The sequence below is a fragment of the Chinchilla lanigera genome, unplaced genomic scaffold (assembly GCF_000276665.1).
Source record: "Chinchilla lanigera isolate Chin_1 unplaced genomic scaffold, ChiLan1.0 scaffold00037, whole genome shotgun sequence".
NCBI lineage: Eukaryota > Metazoa > Chordata > Mammalia > Rodentia > Chinchillidae > Chinchilla > Chinchilla lanigera.
This window is the reverse complement of record NW_004955438.1, coordinates 12,403,745-12,424,471: the sequence shown is the minus strand read 5'-3', so window position 1 is coordinate 12,424,471 and position 20,727 is coordinate 12,403,745. Positions and strand designations below refer to the sequence as shown.

Below are 20,727 nucleotides of genomic sequence, written 5' to 3'. Positions count from 1 at the left end.
AGGCAGCTCTTTGTACTGTGACCTGTATTCTTGTGTTAATAAGGCAGAATCCCCAAACCCTGAGAACTCTGCAGACAAAGTCTTTAGTGACTCTGAAGTTTTCAATTTTATCTGTATTTTCAAGAACTGTATGGGGGTTGGGGTTCCTGACAACAAAATAAGACAATAAAAATAATGGTTTAAAAAGGCATTTCCTAGAGAACAGAGCCTGTTTTCTGGCTCTGGTGTATGCATTGTTAAAGTTTGGGGCCTGCTGACACTAAAAAATCTGAGTTGTTTAGCTAAAGCAAGTAACTCTTGGAAATACACTAGTAAAACTGTACCTCATCATTAAGTCTAGCAGGTTATTTATTTTTTTTTGAGACAGGGTCTCTCTATGTATTCCAGAATGGCCCTGAACTCATTGTATAGCTGAGGCCTAGAACTCAGAGAGATCCTCCTGCCTCAGCCTCCCAAGTGCCAGGACTACAGGTGTGCCCCACCTCACCCAGGCACTCAACACCTGTCTGTCAAAGAAGAGCTGCCAGTAAAGGCCAAGATCAGGAAATGACTGACTTTGGAAAACCAGATGGGGTCACCAGCATCAGAATTTTACTTCTCTCTCACAATCAGGTTCCCAGCATGCCAGAGCATTTTTATAATTGAAGCAGAGTTTGCAAGGTGTAGATCCCCAGTTTTCCTCCAGTTGTTTACTTCCTCCTGGCAGTCACATTTTTAGTAAAGCGGTGCTGAGAGTGAGCACAGTACAGCACAGGTGGGGTGACAGTCTTCCCACTCAATCAGGGCAGTCCAGCATTATCCAGGCAGAGGTGCCTGCAACCTGATGCTTACTAACACCGCCACATTAAGAAAATAACTCCCTTGCCCATTTCAATCCACTCTTTACTTAAATCAAGGAGAAAGCTGCAGGGGTGTAGAAATGCTTTAGTGTTGGTTTTGAACAAACAGCAGGCTTGGGCTCTTCTACAAGCATCTGTAACACTTTTGTTTACTGTCAGCAGAAGGCAGCTTGTGGCTCCATTACTCACAACAGCAAAATAAAGTGTACTTTTAAAAAGACCATATTTATGTAAGAGACTGGATTTAAATAAAAACGTTAAGTAAACAACAGCATATGTGTTCAGACAATAAAACAAAAACTGGGGAGGAAGCAGGTGAGTGAATGAAATTTGGCAAATACTGCACGAAGATGAAGTTCTAATTCTCCCACCGAATGCCAGCTCAGAGCAGCGTCACAGCTTTTATGAAGGACTTTAAAATGCTATTTCCAAATAAAAAATCAAATCAAAAGGGGCTGGGAATACAGCTCAATGCCACTGGGTTTGATCTCCAGTTCCACAAGCCAAAACCAAAGTCAAACTACATTTAGATCTGCGAGGGCTCACACCTCGCCAGACGCAGCAGAGACAAACACGGGCACCCACAGTCGCTCCTTCTCTGAGACTACAGACCATCAGGTGGGTCTGGGTGCCAGGCTGTTGGGTTGAAGCCCTAGGCAGCCAGCAAAGGGCAAACATGGGCCCCAATGTAAAACCCAGTCAATACTAGCCGTTAACTGAAGGTGAGCTAACTGCTCAGTCTTCATTTCCTCAGCTGTGAAATGGGGATCCTGCTCATCTTCCAGACCTCATCCTCTCAACATGTTTATTGAGTCGCTACTAGATACTAAGTGCTGGGAATAAGGCGTTAAGGAATCGCTGTTTCTGCACTAGAAAAACTTCATTTCAGCGTGGAAGAGACAGATTAACACTACTTCGGAAAACCCAAGATGATCCGATACTCACTGCATTTTACAAGGATGACCTACCTTAATCTGGAATAATCTCAGAAGGAAGTATCGTGTGAGGCATGAGAAGCAACCAGAGGACTAAAAGATGGGGTGAAGAGAAGCACTTCGGGTGGAGGGAATCCAATCTGCCAAGGACAGGAGGTGGGACGTCACTGAGGGTTTTACTTAGGGGAGCACCCTGGTTCGGTGCACCTTGTTAGACTACTACGTTTGCTACGACTCGGTGGGGAAATGGTTTGCAGGGAGACGAAAGCGACAGGGAGAAGGCGCCCGCAGGGCTGCGAGGGTGCGGAAGGCGGAGGGCACCGAGAGAAGTGGGCTGATTTTTGCCGAGGAAAGGGTGTCCGCGGCCAGCTCTTCTGTGTACCGGGAGCTTTTCCAGAAACAAACTCAATGCAGGCGCATAACGGGACACTAGGGACTACCACCGTCCCTTGCGGGGAGCTAGGCACAGAAAGGTTGTCTGGCTTGGGGTGAGCGCTCAAGATGAGTTACTGCAACTGGCGGTGCGCGACGGCCACCTCCTGAGCGGAGCCGCGGGCCCTGCCGCCCGCCCGCGGGCCAGGCGTGGCGTCTCCGGCTGCGCACAGCAGGAAAGACGCGGTCCGTGCCGGGAACCGAGCCCGGGACGGAGGCGACCCTGCCCAGGGCCGCGCACCCGGGGCTGCATTCCTCCCTCGCGATCCGCCTCCAGGCCACCAGGCTACCCACGAAGCAGGCGGACTCCAGCGCCCGGCGCGCCGTGACCACCGCAGGAGCGACGAGAGCGCGGCAAGTCGCACCTACCGGCGCGGGACACTCACCCGGGCTCGCGGGGCCCTCCGCCGCCTCGGTCCCGCCCAGCGCCGCGTCCGCGCCTGCGCACGGTTCGAACCCTCGGGCCGCGGCGCGCGCGCTTCCTCTCCCCAAAGGCCTGCGTCTGGGTCCTAAAGCCCGCCCTGTCCAGATCGGCGCCACCTGAGCGCTTTCCCGGGAGGGAACAGGTGGGGTGCGGGAGTCTAGGCTCACCTCCTGGAGACTTCCAAAAAAGGAAGAAATAGAAAGGTGTTCTCTAGCTTTTCCCTCGGTTAATTAGCAAAATTCAGCCCCATTATGGGGATTCTCAGGGACAGCTTCAGGCCTCCCAGGAAGCCCCACGCAGCGCCAGAGCGCGGACTTTAATCTTGCTGTGAAGTAAAACGTTAAACGAGATCCTGCTAGACTCAGAACCTCGAATGTCTGTTTCTTCCTTGAAACAGGGTGTGTGTGTGTGTGTGTGTGTGTGTGTGTGTGTGTGTGTGTGTTGCCCTTATCGAATTGCCCAAAGAATAGTGGGGCCTGAGAAAACCCATCTGGAAAGCGGAACTTTCCCATATTGCTCGCTTTTCCGTGAGTCTCCCTCCAGCCGGACATCAGGTTCAGAGCGCTGAGTGATGTAGGTCTGCGTCCACATCCCCATAGCGCCTTTCATTTGCTTATTGCAGGTCTGGGAGAAACAAAACAACAAATGTAGTAGCTCGATCCCAGTGACATTCTGATTTACACCTGACTCAATGTGGCTCGACTTATTTGGTTCTTTTTGCACTTTGTTCTCACTCGTTTTGTGTCTCACATGATGTCTGGCCTAACCATGGATTAAAATAGCGAATTTACTTAACTGGTAGGGAGAATTTGTGAAACAAGATGTATTGGAGAAGCACCTAAGTGCGCGGAGTACCCTGAACTGCACTAGGAGTTAAGGGACGTAGGCAAGGGGCGGAGCCAAGAGCTGGGGGCGGAGCCGAGTGTTGAGGGCGGGCCTGGGTAACCTCCCACCCCAGATTGGTCCGTAGGAACGTTGTTAAACCAAGCTCCTGGCCAATAATACTGCAGGATCAACGCCAGTGGCTCGCAAGCCGTCCAATGGGAGGAGACGTTGGAGTTGCGCGGCGAAGTTTAGCTTCCTGAGGTGCTGTGGGCGTGGTTACGGTTGGCGGAGAGCTGTTTTCGTGAGGTGTTCCAGATCTGCTAGGTCAAGAATTGGTAGTAGCGGTGGTGATGTCTCTCTCTAAAGCTGGAGCCTGGCCGCGGACGTGGGACCCCAGCCCTTCGGAACACAGGAAGTGGGTGGAAGTAGGTGTCCCGAGGGCGACTTTGAGTGTCGGACTTTAACTTGGACCGGGGCCCCCCGTGTTCCTGGGTTTTATTTTAGCCCAGTGGTATAGAAGACACCTGGGCTCCCCAAAAGGGTCATGGTTATTGACCAGGCCTAGAGCTGCAAGACTCCTGCTCCCCATCCGGTGCTCTGACTCCTTCTAAGCCCCTCCCCTTCCATACTTTATTAATAATCTCGAATTTACCTCTCTCCTCCCGCTGTTCAAAGCCAGCGCCTTTGCCTCACCTTCCTACTTAGTCGACTGAATTATAGGTAGAATTAGAGGTTCATCAGCCTAGAGGTTAAGTCGTTTGTAATTTTTTTTGGTGGGGGGTAGATTTGATTCATCATTAAGATTTCTTGTGAATTAAAATTAGGACAATGAAACTGCTTTTCAGAGTCTCTCTACTGGGCTGATTTTAGATGTTTTCACGTTTAAATTTAATGTAAACCAGTAAGAGAACAGTTTTTGTCCTATTAACTGGAGATATTTAATATTCTTTAGGTATTTAAAGCCTGTGATGAAGATAATAAAGGCTATCTAAGCAGAGAGGACTTCAAGGTTGCTGTTGTAATGCTGTTTGGTTACAAGCCCTCCAAGGTAGAGCTTTCTTTATATATTTGGGAATGCGGTAGATAATAATATGAATGAGTCCTAAAAAAAGTGTCCGGGGATAGTTTAAGATGTTTATAAAACAAATTTCTCATTTGTAAACAATATTAAGAGATTTTATCAGTGAAATTTTACTTTTTTTGTAAGGATCCAGCTCAGGGATGAATTAAAGTCTATCTCACTTGAACCCTGGAAATAAATAACACTATTTAAGGTGCTAAAGAGATTTGAAGAGGGGTGTGAGGGGGATGTTAACTGGAGGAGTTCACCTAGGAGACATGCAGTCTCTTCCCTTTAAAAGTAAAAGTTGTTGTGATACACACTTGTAATCCCAACACTATGAGGCTGAGACAGGAGGATTGCAAGTTTGAGCCCAACCGGGGCAACTGAGTGATTTAGCAAGATGTCTAAAATTTTTTTTAAAAGTACATTTTCAAAACATGTTAAAAGGGCTGGGATGAGTGGCATGGTGGCATGAGCCTGTAAACTCAGAACTCTGGCACTGAGACGGGAAGATTGAGCCCAGCCTGGGCAATTTAGGGACATGGACCCAACTCTAAATTAAAAAGGCATGGGGATGTAGCTCAGTTGAAGGCCCTGGATTTAGTTCCAGTGCTGCCAAAAAACATTTCTTTGTTTAAATTATAAAAGTAATGGAATATTTGGGAGATTGAGACAGGGAGATTGCATATTTCCAGCTTGGACAACTTAGTGAGAGCCTATCCCCAAATAAAAGATTAAATAAAAAGGGGCTGGGGATGTAGCTCAGTGTTAAGAGTGCTTTCCTAGCTTGTGTGAGGCCATGTATTTAATTGCTAGCAACATACACACACACACACACACACACATACATTCACGTAATACGTTCACATTGTTAAAAAATTTCCTCCTTACTAGAAGGTCCCAGGTCTCAGGGGTTACTGTTATTAGCCAGTTTCTTGTGTATGCTTCCAAAAATTCCCATCTATGACAAACATCTTTATCTAAACATTAGGTACATGCTATGCGTATTTTAACTTGCTTTCCTTACTTAAAAATACACCAACCTACAAGCACACAACACCGTCACATTTTTAATAGGGTTGTATAGCATTTCCTTTGTTGTTATTTCTATTAGTTTTCATTCCTACAAACATTGCTATAATGAACATCCTTTTATATCTGAATGCACATAGAAGCTGGGGATGGTGGACCATGGCTATAATCCAGTACTCAGGAGGCTGAGGCAAGAGGGTCACAGTGAGTTCGAGGTTAGCCTGCACTACAGAGCAAGACCCTGTCTGAAAAACATAAATAACAACAAAAACAAAAAACAGACACAGAGATTTATGTCTTCATGGGTGTGTATTCAGAATAAATTCCTAGATGTATAACAGTAAGGTCCTGGGATATGTGCATTTGAAGTATTTTAAGTGTTGCTCTGCAGAAAACCTTGTACCAGTTCACCAGTAATAATGCTCAAACTGAATTTCAGTGAGCCTCCTACTTCTGTCTAACAAGTTTTCTGCTCAACCCTGTCTGTGCTGTTCTGCTTGCCTGGTACCTTGCATTCTAGAGGTGGATCCCTTCTTGTTCAGCTGCTGAGCTGGAACTAATTGGAGTCGAGATACCTTCTACATTCAAGAAATTAATCTGTAACCATTAAACAAAGGGAGAGCTCAGGGATCTGCCTGGAATGCCTTCCCTTCTTAGACCAAAGAGCCTGGCCATCATTTATGGCCCAGCTGTTCCTCATGAGTGACTAGCGTTTCTGTCAGCTTCCAAATGCTGTAGAGCCAGGGACTCTGTATTGTTCCACTTCTGTACCCTTGGGTGTGCTTAAGTGCATCACAACCTCAGTCAGTGTGTCCTGTTGACCCAGTTAGGTTGCATGAGCAGCCTTCATAGATTCAGACACACTTAGGTGCCAAAAAGCTGGTTACTGTGCTCAGAGAGGTAGTCCGGGCTGGCTCTCCAAAAGCGCAGCTTTCCTGCTAGCCTGCAAGCACTGCAGCTGGAATTCAAAGCAAACTGGCTAAGAAGACTCCGCTTTTGAAGCATGGTATTTAAAGTGGGTTCACTTGGAAAGATATTTCGTCCCACTTTGCCTTTGTAAGAAATATGTGAGGTATTTAATGACACGTACAGTGATGTGGTGGCATACTGCATATATACTCAATGAAATTTGGCAATTTTTGCTTTTCATACTGGGTTAAGGTTTTGAATTTTATTTTCTGGTACATGAAATATGTAACTGACTTTGGGTCACTAAACAATGAAGTACTGACATAGCACTACTGTATACTTATTAATCATTTCTACTATAATCTTATTAAATAGGCAACACTGCATACCTTCCATGAAATTTAACAGAGTGTAAATTTCAACTAGGTTGAAGGTTGAGGTTTAGTTTTTAAATATTACATTTGAATTCAAAGGGAATACTGACTTTGTAACAGTTAATTAAATGAGATAATGTTTAAAAATTTCTATCATAGAAAATGTATATTTTAAAATCTTACTGTGAAATGTTACAGTGTTATATTACGGTTATTTAAAATAATGCTATGTTGTAAAAAGATAAGTATATAATAAATCACTTATAGATTCATGCAGTTTTGTTTACAAAATGAAGTTTATGGTCTTATTTAATAAAAGGGACACTTGCTACTGGTAGTTATTAGGGATATAAACATAAATTATACACAGATCCTACCCTGAATGACTTCACTCTTTAGTGTAGACACACCTAGAAAAACCTATCTGTGGTAGATAGCAAGAGGAGAAGACAAGAATGAGAACCTAATTCCAGAGGCAGCTATAATAGGAATGTGGGTGTCATGTAGACTTGAGAAGCTAGCCTGTTGTGATAGAGAAGTGTCTAGGAACACTTTGTGGGTGTTAGGCCAAGTTATGCCCTCACTAGGGCGTATGACTGGATATGGTGGTGGTGAAAGAGTGGCAGGACCCCCAAGACTGGAGGGATTGTACTGCTGCCAAGTGAGAGCTGAGAGAGAACAGGTTCTGGGGCATCGAGTTCAGATTGGAGCAGGTTGAGTTTGTGGTGACTTTGGGCAATCCAGGTACCTTCGCTCATCAGATACTATGCTGGGTGGTGAAAGTCTTGGATTTCACTGCCTCCCTTATAGGACAAGAAATAGGGCTAGAGGTAAATTTGGGATGTCTCATTTTTCAAGGACAAACTCAAAACATGAGACTGAATGACATTACCATAACATGAAGAGCAGTAGTTTGAGGAAAGAACATTAAGGAAGCCAGCATTTAAGGGTAGGCAGGGGCCTCCATAAAGAAAATGGAGTGGGAATCATTTGGGAGAGCCAAAAGGAACCAGGAAAGTGCTTGGAATCCAAGACTGGCAGTAGAGTAGGTGTCGGATGCTGTCTGAGTTCTATTTCTCTAATGTTTATAAAGCCCTTGTAACAATGGGGGAAATGCTTCTACTTTAATGAAAGCAGGTTCTTAGACTTTACATACAGTAGGTTTTCAAATGTTATAAACTGCATAGGAAATAAAAAGCTAGACTAGACAAAATGTGAACAGTTGTTTTCATTGGATGGCTTTTAAAAGTATTTATTATTAATCATGTTTTATATTTTTCATTTTGTCATGTTATTGTCAGAATCAAGAAAAAAATTTATAAATAAAGCCATAGAGCCACTTGTAACAATTGCTTGCTTTTGTTTAAAGCAAAAAGGATACATTTTAGATTATGTTCTGTATGGGACAGCCAAACTGCCCTTATGTGCTTGAATTGTATTGGTCAATGGAAAAGTAAAATGACAAAGTTGTTCAGTGACATTACCTATCTGCTGGGTTCAATAAAGTTTAATAAAGTTGGTTTCTCTTTAAAAAAATCCCTTCCCTCATACTAGAAATTAAGAACTTGTGCTTTGAAAACATTCAATAAACTTATGTCTTATTATTCTTTCCTCTCTTCTAGATAGAAGCAAATTCTGTGATGTCTTCAATAAATCCCAACACTTCTGGTAATATGAAATTTAATGCTAGTTTTTAGTATCCTTATTTAGATAATCACAGAACTAAAATTAGATACACCATATAATTAAAAACATAGAGACTGCATTATGTTTTAGCACATCTTTGTTTTGTGTCTCTTTATTCAAAAGAAAAGTTTTGGTCTTTTAATTTTGGTTAATAAGTATGATATATTTAAACTGTTGAAAAACATATAGTCAAAAATGTCACGCAGTCTCAGCAGGCAGGGGGTGATTCTGAATTTTCTGACTTGAGCAGCTGGATGAATGGACACTTACTGAAATGGGAATCTGGTAGAGAATGTAAGAGGTTGGGGAAGACCAAGAATTCCATTTTCAATTTGTTAAGTTTGAGAAATTTCAACCCATGGTGTTAAAGCAACTTATTGTCTTGTGTGAATACAGAACTCAGAGGAAACCTCTGGGGTAAAGAAATAAATTTGAGAGTCATCAACATGTGTCGATGGTTTTTAAGATCACCTGGAGAGAGAGAGTGGCCTGAGAACCTTAAGCATTGCAGCATAAAGTGTCAGGCAGAGGATGAGGAAAAGCAGAGGAGACAGGAATGGCAGGGATGTGGGAGCAAAGTGTTTGCTCAAAAGCCAAGGGAAGAGGTCTTTTCATGAAGAGAGTGTGACCAGCATTACCAAATGCTGCCGAAAGGTCGGTAGCATAACTGAGGACCATCCATAGGAGCTGACAACCTGGAGGTGTTTGATGACTTTAACAAGGACAGGTATGCAGTGGGGGTACAGGCCAGCTGGACTGGGTTGAGGATAAATGGAGGGCATAAATGTGCCCGTATGAGCAGATACGTTTTTAGGAAGTCTGGAGGGCCTGTGGGTCAAGAGATGCTTCATTTGCATCTTTGTTTTAGAGGTGGAAGAACATGTTTCTAAGCTGAGGAGAATGATCTAATGAAGAAGGAATAGGATGGAGATGTACCAAACGAGATCTGGAAGGGAAAGGATCCTCTCGAGAAGAAACTCTACTTTCCTGCTTCTGTCCCTTCACCTGGGCAAGAATGCAAGGGGTGAAGTGAGGCTGACTCAAAACTGAAGAGCCCTCCAGCACAAAATGAGGAACTTAGAAAACAAAAGTAATACGAAGCAGAGGTTTAATAATAATATTGCTGAAGCAGGAACTGCCAAACAGCGGACTGCATGTGAGGAAGAAGCTTGGGAGAGAAGCTCAGCCTATTGTCTTTGCCTGGTTCTTCTCACCCTGTTGTATTTGTAGGGGTGAGCTGATTTTTTGGTACAGTAAGGGTCTTAGCCTTTGTTTCTGGGGTGCACCAAAGGGGGTGCACCCCCTTTTTATAACATTTTTGAAGAATATAGCACTCCTCTCACTTTTTAAAAAAAAATTTTTAAAGAACATCCCTCATTTTCTTTGGTTGATGTACTTTGTGACTAGATGTTATTGGTTATATGTAGATGACTCTGCAAAGTCTTGTGTGCTCATAGGTGAGGTTTTGGAGAGGTGATGGAAATGTGATACTGGGTTACTCCACTGTTGGCTTTATAGCTGAGTGTGATGCTGGGAGGTGAAGCCTGGTGGGAAGAGGTGGGGCACTGTGGGTGTGGCCTAGAAGGGTGAATATATCTGTCCTTCCTCCTCCTGACTGCATGCTGCTTCCTGCTTGCCTTGCCATGAGCTCTTTCTCCTCTGCTAGGCCACCCTGCCTTGGAGCCAGCTGACTATGGACCTTTATGAAACCTTTAGGAACTGTGAACTAAAATGAACCTTTCCTCCTTTAACTTGTGGGGGTCAGGAGTTTTGTTCTAGCAATGAGAAAGTAACTAAGACGCTACGTTAAGATTTATGCCTTGGCCAGAAGACTGTTTAGAGATCTTTCTCAGGATATTCATTCGAAGGAACATGTATTAGCAAAAGCAATCCTGGCTAACAAAAGCAAAGCAGGAGGTCTCATAATTCCAGATTTGGTTACACTGCAAAGCTACTGTAATAAAAAACAACGTGGAACTTACACAAAAACAGGCATATGGATAGATGGAACAGCATAGAGGAAGCAGAAACAACTCCAGGCACGTTCAGCTATATAATCTTTGACAAAAGGGACAAGAACATACACTGCAGGAAAGATAGCCTCTTTAATGGTGCTGGGAGAATTGGACATCCACATGCAGAAGATTGAGTCTAGACCTCTGTATCTAACCATGTACTAAGCTAAAATCGAATGGATCAAAGATCTAAATATTAAAACAGAAACACTTAGCTGCTAAAAGATAATATATATACAGTTCTTGAAGGCATAGGCAAGGACTTTATGAACAGAACCTCAATGGCACAAAAAAATAATACTGAGAGTTAACAAACGTGATCATATCAAAGTGTAAAGCAAACAACCAAAAGAGTTTAGAAACAACCTACCAAACGATAAAAAAAATTTTTGCCAGCCATTCCACAGACAGAGGACTAACATTTAAAATATGTAAAGACCCCCACAACTCAAGTGCATACACGCATCTCAAGAGAAGTACAAATGAACAGTAAATGCATGAGAAAATGTTTAACATCACTGGCCATTAAGAGAATTAAACAACACTGAGATACCATCTTAATTCCAGAAAGAATGGCTGTCATCAAGGAATCAAGTAATAACAAGTGCTGGCAAGGAGTTAGGGAAAAAGGAACTCTTCTGTGTTACTGGTGGGAATGTGAACTAGTACAACCACTATGGAAATCTGCATGGCAATTCCTCGAAAACTGAAACTAGAAACTCCATTTGACTCAGCGGTTCCCCTTCTAGATATCTTCCTGAAAGAGTTAAAGTCATATTACAGGGATACATGCATACCCATGTTAATAGCAGCACAATTTATAATAGCTAAATCTTAGAAACAGCTTTTATGCCCATCAACAGATGAAAGGATAAAGAAAATGTGGTATTTATGTACAATGGAGTACTCCTGTTTCATAAAGATAAAGTTTAAGGCATTCATAGGTAAATAGTTGCATTTTGAGACACATTACTAAATAAAGGATTCCCTACTGCTGATAAGGTAAATTTACTTTGAAATTGTAAACATGTTAGAAAGATCTTTTGAATGGGACTCATTCTGAATAGGCTTGCTGGCATGTTTGTGCCAGCACATGGCCAGCTGCATTTAAGTCTGTGCTATGTATCTCTTCTGTGAGTCTGTCAGATTCTTCCTCGCATACATAGTGTGGTCCCTTAGGCAACTGTGTCCGACTGCAGTTAGTCTTTGTACTTTCGTTATACAATTACTGACTTCAGCTTGAGAGGCCAAGCCCACTAGTGCTTTATGGTGAGGCGCTATCACTGATAGTGGACAAAGGCCAAAACTGTAGTTTTAATGTCATGGTCGGAATGTGTTAGAGACAGTTGGCATAGGCCTACTCTGTGTAGTAGGCTGCTCAGTGAACGTTTGTTGAATGAATGAATATGATTACATCCACTTCAAGACTGAATCCAGACGATGTCTCTGCAGGTCACTGGGTCACTGGGGTGGCTGGGGCAGCTAATTCTGCCTCATTCTCCACCGGCATCCTTGCCTTTCTGGTTGTGTTCACCATCACACCAACTGTCCCATCTTTCTCATCTCCCTGTTTTACTAAATGAATGAAATACTCCTTTGAAAAAAAAATAAAGATAGCTTGTGGAAAAAACTTTCTACAGTAAGTAGACTGTGGAAAGTGCAAGTGTACTAGACAGGTTCTTCACTCTATCTGAAGTGGTAAATATCCCCTGAAGACAGACAATGTTAATGGTGTGATTCATAATAAAGCAACCCTAAGAGAATGCAACAAAGAATTACAGATGGAAAAGAAGATAAATGAAATCATAAAATACTTACTTCAAAAGAAAATGGGAACTAAGAATAGATGGAGATAGACAAAACAAATAATGATATAAATTTATACCCAATTAATATTTCATTATATGTAAGTGATCTCAACAGCCCAATTAAAAGACAAATATTGTCAGAATGAATAAAAAAGCAGGACCTGAATTTGTGTTGCTTATGTGAAGCTTGCTCCCTGCCTCCCTCTCTCCCTCCCCTCCTCTTTTTCTTTCTGTCTTTCTGGTGTTTTTTTTTTTTACATTTTTGAGACAAGGTCTTGCTATGTAGTCCAGGCTAGCCTTAAACTCACTTGTAGCCTAAACTAGCCTCAAACTTGCAGCGATCCTTTTGCCTCAGTCTCCTGAGTCCTTGGATTACAGACATGTGCCACCATGGGTGGCAAGAAGCCCACTTTAAATATAAAGGCACACATAGGTGTGGTGCACACCCATAATCCTGGCACCTGGGAGGCTGAGGCAGGAGGATTGCCAAGAATATGAAGTCAGACTGGGTGATAAAAAGGTGAAAAAAACACGTTGTACCAGTGCTAATCAAAGGAAAGCTGGAGTGCATTTATTAATACCAGATGAAATATACTTAAGAAGAAGGAAGATTACTAGGGATAGGAAAGATCATTTCATAAAAATGTGGGGTCAGTTCATCAAGAGGATTAAACAGTTGTAAATTTTTATAACCCTAATAATGAAATTAGAATACATGAAATGAAAGTAGGATAAAAGAAAAAGATGGACCCATCCACAATGATGGTAGGAAGTTGCAACATCCCTGTCAATAATAAAGCAAGTAGCCATATCATCAATAAGGTTGTAGAAGAGTTGAAGAACAGTATCAGTCACTTTGACCTGATTATCTATAGAGCAACAGAATACACATTCTTTTCAAGTCCTCACTTTAATAATATAATCTGGACCACTAAGCAAATATCAACACATTCCAAATTATGTTCTTTGGGATGGAATTATGCTAGAAATCAATAGTAAAAGATATCTGGAAAAGTCTCAAGTGTTTGGAAACTAGCACCTTTTAAATAATTCACAGGTCAATGAAAAAGGAAAAATTAGAAAATATTTTGACTTGAAATGAAAAGATAGTATTTCAAATTTTGTGGATGCATTGTACTTGGGTAATAGTAGCACTAAATTCCTACATCATAAAAAAGAAATTCTTAAGATGATGGCCTCAGATTCTGCTTTTAACTACAGGAAGAAGGCCTGGGCTGGGGATGTAGCTCAGTGATAAAGAGCTTGCCTAGCATGCTTGAGGCTCCCAGTTAGATCCTGGGGGTTGGGGACAGTAAAATAAGTGGAAGAAAAGAATGAATGGAGCCCATTGTGGTGGCACATACCTGTAAGATGCAGGAGCAACCACAAGTTTGAGCCCAGTCTGGACAATTTAGGGACTTAAGTGAGACCCTGTCTCATGCCCAGTAAGAATATTAAGTATTCAATATTACCAGTATGGGTAAAAAAAATTAAAGTGGAAAAAATAAGAGGTTTTTTTTTTTTTTTTTTTTTTGAGTGAATCACTAAAACTGAGAAACTGTTACCCACACAGCTGGAAAGAGTCAGGACACAAATTACCAGAATCAGAAATGAGAGATGTGAGATTGCAACAGCAAACAGAAATACTGAAACGTCACCCAGGATTTGGAGGCAGATTTATTTATGTCGATGGGTACTGACAAGGAATCAATCTTTATAAAAATACCAGGCCTCAAAGGCTCAGGGAGAGAGGTTTTTATGGGTTTTGCAAGCAAGAAGCAGAGTACTTGGCTGTCTTTGATTGGTTTTTACGATATGCATCATAGTGACCAGCTATGCATTGCAGTGACTAGCCGTTTCTAAGAAACAGAAGTAACAGGAACTGTAACAAGAACTGTTACCTGGGCAACTAACAGAAACTGAAGTATACTGGCTGGGGGAGGGGGCATTTTCTGATATAAGATGACTGTAGATGCTATAGTTATAGTTATTTAAAAGATAATGAAAGAAAAAAAAAAGATAATGAGAGATATAGGAGCACTGTAACTCCCAACCTGGTAGATGTCAAATGTGTTGTTTGCCTAGTCCCACAACATTGAGGCATGAAGTGGTGAACCAAAGGTAAAAGTTAGGAGAGTTGTATTGGAAATAAGGAGAGAAGAACAATTTTTGGATTTCAGGAGGGGTTCTGAATGGGATGGTCACTGAGGCCTTTTGTCAGGGGTAATTTATACAGCAAAATCATAATGTGGGTACAATGTGGGTCAAACTATAGTCAACCTATAGGATTATAGGTATATTTGCTTATCTAATATTGATCCTATAGAGAAAGAAGTCATGTAGCAAGGATACATAAAAAGAACAAAGACATTTTTGGGAAGGAATGGCTCCAGATGCATTGCTCACTCACCTGGGCAACTGATGCCTATCTGGACTTCCTGAGCCAAGTGGTGCTAATTACAGTAAAATCTCAAATTATTATTTATCCCTTAGGGAGGCATGTAGGGCTGGCCATTGCATCTTTATTGAGGGCTGTCCTTCAGATGTGCCCCCAGCCATATGATGTCTTTATTTTTTATGGACTTCCTTGAGAGCCTAGTCCCTTTCTGATTATATATTAATTTCTATTTAACTTAGCTGCCTATAATAAGGGTACATTATGAACAACTTTATGGCAGCAATTTGACATCATAGATGAAACAACCAAATTCCTTGGAAGTAAAGACTGCTAGATCTCACTCAGTCAAGGTAATCTGAATAGTTCTACCTCTATTAAAGAAATTGAATTTGTGGTAAGAACCATTCTCACAAAGAAAACTCTAGGCCCAGATGGCTTTACCAATGAATTCTACCAAAATTAAATGGAGAATTTTCCCAATTCTATACATATTCTTCTAAAAACTTTGATTTACATTTTCTGTTCTCTCTCATATAAACATTTATTAAATCTGGGTAGTTTCTTTTGATATGTGTTAACTTATTCTCTTTAGTTTTGTGTAGTATGAAATTTTATACATAAAAGTATTGAAAAATGGAGAAAAGTGAAAATAACTGTAATAGTACATGTTTGTAGAATGTCATAAATAATGTAGATTATAGCTTCTTTTACTTGTACTTGTTTTGTTAAGAGTTATGAGTCTTATTTTGGCAAATTTTATGTAAATATTAGCTCTGTAGACTATATTCCTGATGAAGTGATCACTGAAAAGTTAACATCAAGCTTGGCTTATTTACTAAATGGATATTTCACTTACTAAGCCAAAACTATTTTCATTGCAGAAAACATGGTGTTATAATATTTTTGTCATGTTAAATATTATTGCATGTATAATCTCATTAAATATTATTTCATATATAATGTACCATATGGTAAAATATCTTGGTGATACTTAGATTGTAAATCTGTTATTTTTTGTATATAAAGTTAGACATGAAATAAGACTTTTGAAACAATATTATTACTAGAAGAATGTTTTTGACATCATCCCTAACTTAATAGAAGTTTGCCCAAGCTTTTAATTTCATGTTGTAAAATTTCACACTTTCAGAATATTCAAAATATTGTTTATTTGATGTTCATTTGGTTGTAACTTCTTGATGAAACCTCCCCTACATTTTTTCTTAGAGTTTCTATATGAATATTCCAGTCAACAAAGAGTTGTGTCCTCTGGCAGAAAGATTTCCTGGACTGCATTTATAAAGTTTCTTTTTTAGGAGTTCCCTGATATGAATGAATTATTCTGTCTGAACATAGGTCTTTCCTGATTGACTATGTTTATATCGTGTTTGTCCTATAACTTTTTGGATATGGCAGGTGTATCTGTAGCTGGAAGCACCTTAACATTATTCTCATAAGTTTTCTTTCTTTGATTTTGAATTCAAGATTTGACTTCACACTGAAGATTTTCTTTCCTTATCTGTGAAGGTGTTAACACTGCAGGTTAATTTTCCTTTCTTTAGTTCTCTGATGCACAAAGAGGTGTAAATTCTAGAAGAACTATTTCTGTATTCTTTACCCGTGTAGTAAGTTATTTGATACAGAATCAAAGTTCAGCGAAACGTTTCTTGACATTGAGTATATCCATTGGCCACCTCCCTATATGCAGTCTCTCATATTTAGTAAGATACGGTTTCATAAAAAGATTTTTCCACATGTATTGCACCCATCCTGTTTTGCTTCTCTCTGAGGATTGGTATGCACATTGAAGGGTAAATTCTGGCAGGTTTCTCACCATTATGTTACAAATGCTTTTCACTAGTGTGAGTGCTCTGACATAAAGGGCTGATTTGTGGCTGATTTTGTTCCCAGTAATTGTCAATACTTTCTTCCCCTGGATTTTTCTTTCTGATGTTTGAAAGAGTTTGACTTGTGGCAGAAGGGAGCTAATATTCACGAAATTTACAAAATTTCATCTCCTTTATGCGTTCTCTATCTAAGGCTTGAATTTTGCCTTCACCCAGAAATATTTCTAACATTTGTTGCAGTCGTGGAGCTTCTTTTTGATTTACGTTCTGATGTGGAGACAAGAACGCCCCTGTGTTCAGTACATTCAGGTAGTTTCTGCCATGCCTGAGTTCTGTGTATAATGAAGACTGCCTTATCAGGGAACATTTTCTCAAATTCATTACGGCCAAAGGATTGCTTCACCTGAAAGTTTTTTTGATGCCAAATTTAGTCTTCCCTATGACTCAGGGCTTTTTGAGTTTGATAATATGCCCTGGGACCTGCTCCAGTGCGCACTTCTTTGCATTTAATATCAAAGAATGACTCTCACATCCGTTTCTCAATCAAATCATTAGAGTGCTTCCATTTGGGCATCCTTTCCTAATAATTAATTTTAAAATACATTTCAACGTAAATTAGTCATCTGAGAAATTCAAGGGAACTATCAGAGAAAGGATAGATTGGAGGAGTGAGATCAAATGCTAGGTAGTAAGTGCTAGGTACTGAATGCCTTATTTCAAAAATAATGCGCAAGGCCTCACCTTAGTTTCCAGTATTTTTCCGTTTTCTTCCAGTCTTGATATCAAAACTAAATTAAAGGGACAGTTTAAAGGTAGGGTACTAACTCCTCAGCCAGCTTCAGTTCATGTTTACCTGAGTTAGGAGACTCTAGACCACATACATCCAACTGAAACAACGAAGTAGCCCTCCAGCAAGAAATCCCTTTCTCTTCCCTACTAGTGTAGTGATCTGAGTCACACTTGCATGTTCTTTCTCTTGAAGGAAGAGGGTTCATGCTCAGATAACATCTTTTCAAATACATTATTACCTCTTTCCTTTGTTTTGATCCTAAGGAAGAAGCAAAATGTTGGTCTTGGCTTCCTGGAAGCTGTTTGGTCTGGTAATCAACTTTCCAAAGCTCTCCTTGGTAGCTGTGACTTGGGAATTCTCCTTCTGCTATCCAAGGCTCTTCTTACTTGAAGATCAGGGTCATGCCAGGTGTCTGTTGCAGGCCATGGTAGGTAGCTGCTCAGTCTTCTGAGTGAGGTTCAGACTCGAGTCCTGGATTGATCGCACTCAGCTGCCCTGAGGCAAAGCTGAGTCCTAAGGATGCACATATTTCACTTTCAGTTCACAATAGGACCTGGATTCCCACCCAGATCTGCTTCCGGGGAGCGCTGGTGCTCTTAGAAGGTAGTCATTTCTGTAGAGATTCTTTGTGAAATTCAAGAAGGTGAAGTCAAATGTATTAGAAATAAGAGTAGACCAGAAGATGAGTAAGTGCTGGGAACACTGAGGGCAGCCAGAATGAGGAGCCGAGAAGTGTTACTGATGTTTTTATTGCCTAATGTAGCAAGCGAGTGTAAGCAAAAACCGTTTAATGTATCCAGAAAGAATGTAGAAAAAAATCAGGCCACTTGTTTAAGGAAACAACAGGTCACTGTTGAGATTGGCTTCAGTACACAGTATTGCTGCTACGTCTTTCAAGGGGAGTTTTATTACAATTCTTGTTTTTTGACTCCAAGTGCAGAATGAAAGAAGTTTATAAGCAGAGGAGACCAGGAAACAGTCATGTCACCTGCCTGCCTGCCTCTCTCCCTCCCTCCCTTCTCTCTCTCTCTCTTTTTCTTTCTTTCTTTGGAGATGATGTCTCACTCTGTTCAGGCTGGCCTTGAACTAATTTTGTAGCCCTTGTTGGCCACAAACTCACAGTGATCTTCCTGCCTCAGCTCTCTAAGTTTTGGCATTATAGGTATGGACCACCACACCCAGGTTTGTCCCTTTTTCAAAATAAGGAATCTGGCTCCATAGAGGAATAATAAAGAATAATAATAAAATAATATATGTCTGGCATTTGTATGGCTCTGTTTATAAAATACTTTCACATGTAATACAGCATTTGTTATTAGAGATAATAATTACAGCTGTCATTTCCTAAACAATTACCATATGCAGATCTGTGATGAGCACTATGCAGTGGATATTATATTTAATACAACTCTGTGATTTGATGATTATCACCATTTGATAAGTTAAAAAATATCCTGAAGCTTAGGTTAATTTTCCCAAGGTGACACAGCTAGGTAGAAAGCAGTAAACCAAAGCAATCTTACCTCAACTTTGCTCTTGTATTCTTCTCTTGATTTAATAGTGCTGTGGATCATATTTACAATAAGAATTGAGACCAATTTTTATCCCCCTAAGGAACTTAATTAGCCAGTGAATTGTAGTGGGAGGGATTTCAAATTTGATTCTGTAGCTAGGTGTGGTGGCTCACACCTATAATCCTAGCTACTTGGGAGGCTGAGGCAAGAGGAGGGTGAATTTGAGAGTAGCGTGGGTAACATAACATAACATAACATAACATAACATAACATAACATAACATAACATAATGAGACTTTGTCTCAAGACCAAAACACACAAATCAAATTTGGTTCCTAGCTATCTAGCATCCAAATTGAATACAGAACTACAAGAGGTGGTTTCTTTAGTGTAGGCTTATGTTTAATAGCAGAATGCATTGGGATGAAATGTAAAAGGCAAACACCTTGTGCTCCAACTATAAGATCGGAGGTGATCTGACTCATTGTGGAGTACAATGCAAGACATTTTGTATGAGTTTGAACAGCTAAGATTTTATGACGCGCTTGCTGACAGCATGCTAAATGCTACAGGTAAGAACTAGGTAAACACTGCCTCACTGATTCCTCATGCAAGTATCTTGATTATCCCAAATCCATATAAAATACACCTAAGGGGAAAAGGGCACAAACTATCCCCAGAATTTTTCTTTCACTAGATGGTGAAATTGAGCATTTTCTCTTTATTTCCTTATATTAATGCCCTTTTAAAAGAATGCACATATATTACTTTCATACTGACAAAAGGAAAAGCTTTCTAAGAACTTACTTTTAACCCTCAACTTTAAATGATGGAAAAATCAAAGAGATTGAGTTATTATGATGGTAATTATAGACTGTTTGACTCAGTCATGCTATGCAGTATAAGCTCAATTGAAAAATAATTTGTGTATGATTAGGTTAATGGTCAGTTGACTTCTGTCTTTTATCTACTACTGTCTTGTCTGACTTGTTCATTTACCATTGACCATATTTTCCTAAAAATGTAAATTGCCATTTTCTAGTGTTTTAGACACTTACAGTATCTAACTACATTTTAAACATACATATATCTCCTAGCAGGGGATATATTTTAAAACACTTGCAGTTGTATATGTTTTGGGATTCTTTTTCTTGACTCTTACCTTCAGAACAAATGTCAAGGTATTGCAGGAGTGAGGTTTTCAAATTCTTTGTTCTCTTTTATCATAAGGAAGCCGCATATAAATTCTGGTTACTGTATCTTGAAATTATAATCATAGGACCAATTGTGGTATTGCCCAGAGGTAGTTACCCTTCTACTTGTTCATGTAATTCTCCTTTAGAGAATTGGAAATATATTCCATTGTAGGAATAGAAAAGAATTAGGAGATGCAGACACTGATCAAAGTACAATTTTTAAAAACATATGTGATAGGGGAGGGAAAAGTACTGTCACTTCTTTTATGACCAGATCTTATATGAGTATTACAGCCAATAAAACCTCTCACAAGTTCAGAGAAAGGCAATGCTCCTTTCCTAAACATATGTGGACTCAGAGCCTCATACTGGAGATGGGCGGGATTTGGAAGAGGGGTGAAGCCAAAAAGAGAGCATGATGAGTGAATGCAGAGAGATGCCACTGCTCTCCTCTTCCAGCTCTTGTGGACCTCTGTGCTCTGCTCTGCTCTGCTGGGGAGAAATCACCACCGAGTCAAACGACCCTGCACATTCTGCTCCCATAAAACACTGCACGATGCTGGGCATGTGGTGCTTGCCTGTAATCCCATCTTTTTGGGAGGCTGAGGTGGGGAGGATCTCAAGTTTAAGGCTGGCCTGG

General features: G+C 40.7%; 2 protein-coding genes across 9 annotated transcripts in view; one reads left to right on the top strand and one right to left on the bottom strand.

Moving 5' to 3' along the window:
- The window catches only part of Tdp1 (tyrosyl-DNA phosphodiesterase 1), an 88,454-nt gene extending 85,772 nt beyond the window's left edge, over positions 1-2,682 (bottom strand). Inside the window, exons 1-2 of one of the 4 annotated variants that reach the window (XM_005390276.2) lie at positions 2,593-2,682; positions 1,808-1,914 (exon numbers count right to left, since the gene is read on the bottom strand). The gene's annotated coding sequence lies outside the window, so the exon portion shown is untranslated. Of the gene's footprint in view, positions 1-1,807; positions 1,915-2,447; positions 2,558-2,592 lie in introns of those variants that run through there. The other 3 variants (XM_005390278.2, XM_005390277.2, XM_005390279.2) reach the window with 3 other exon arrangements.
- A 1,014-nt stretch (positions 2,683-3,696) lies between these two features.
- The window catches only part of Efcab11 (EF-hand calcium binding domain 11), a 151,166-nt gene continuing 134,135 nt past the window's right edge, over positions 3,697-20,727 (top strand). For 4 of the 5 annotated variants that reach the window (XM_005390275.2, XM_013517275.1, XM_013517277.1 and 1 more), the window contains exons 1-3: positions 3,697-3,880; positions 4,408-4,503; positions 8,456-8,501. In XM_005390275.2, coding sequence (XP_005390332.1) covers positions 3,806-3,880; positions 4,408-4,503; positions 8,456-8,501 — 217 coding nt within the window. In that variant the 5' untranslated portion in view covers positions 3,697-3,805. The remainder of the gene's footprint in view (positions 3,881-4,407; positions 4,504-8,455; positions 8,502-20,727) is intronic. The other variant, XM_013517276.1, reaches the window with a different exon arrangement.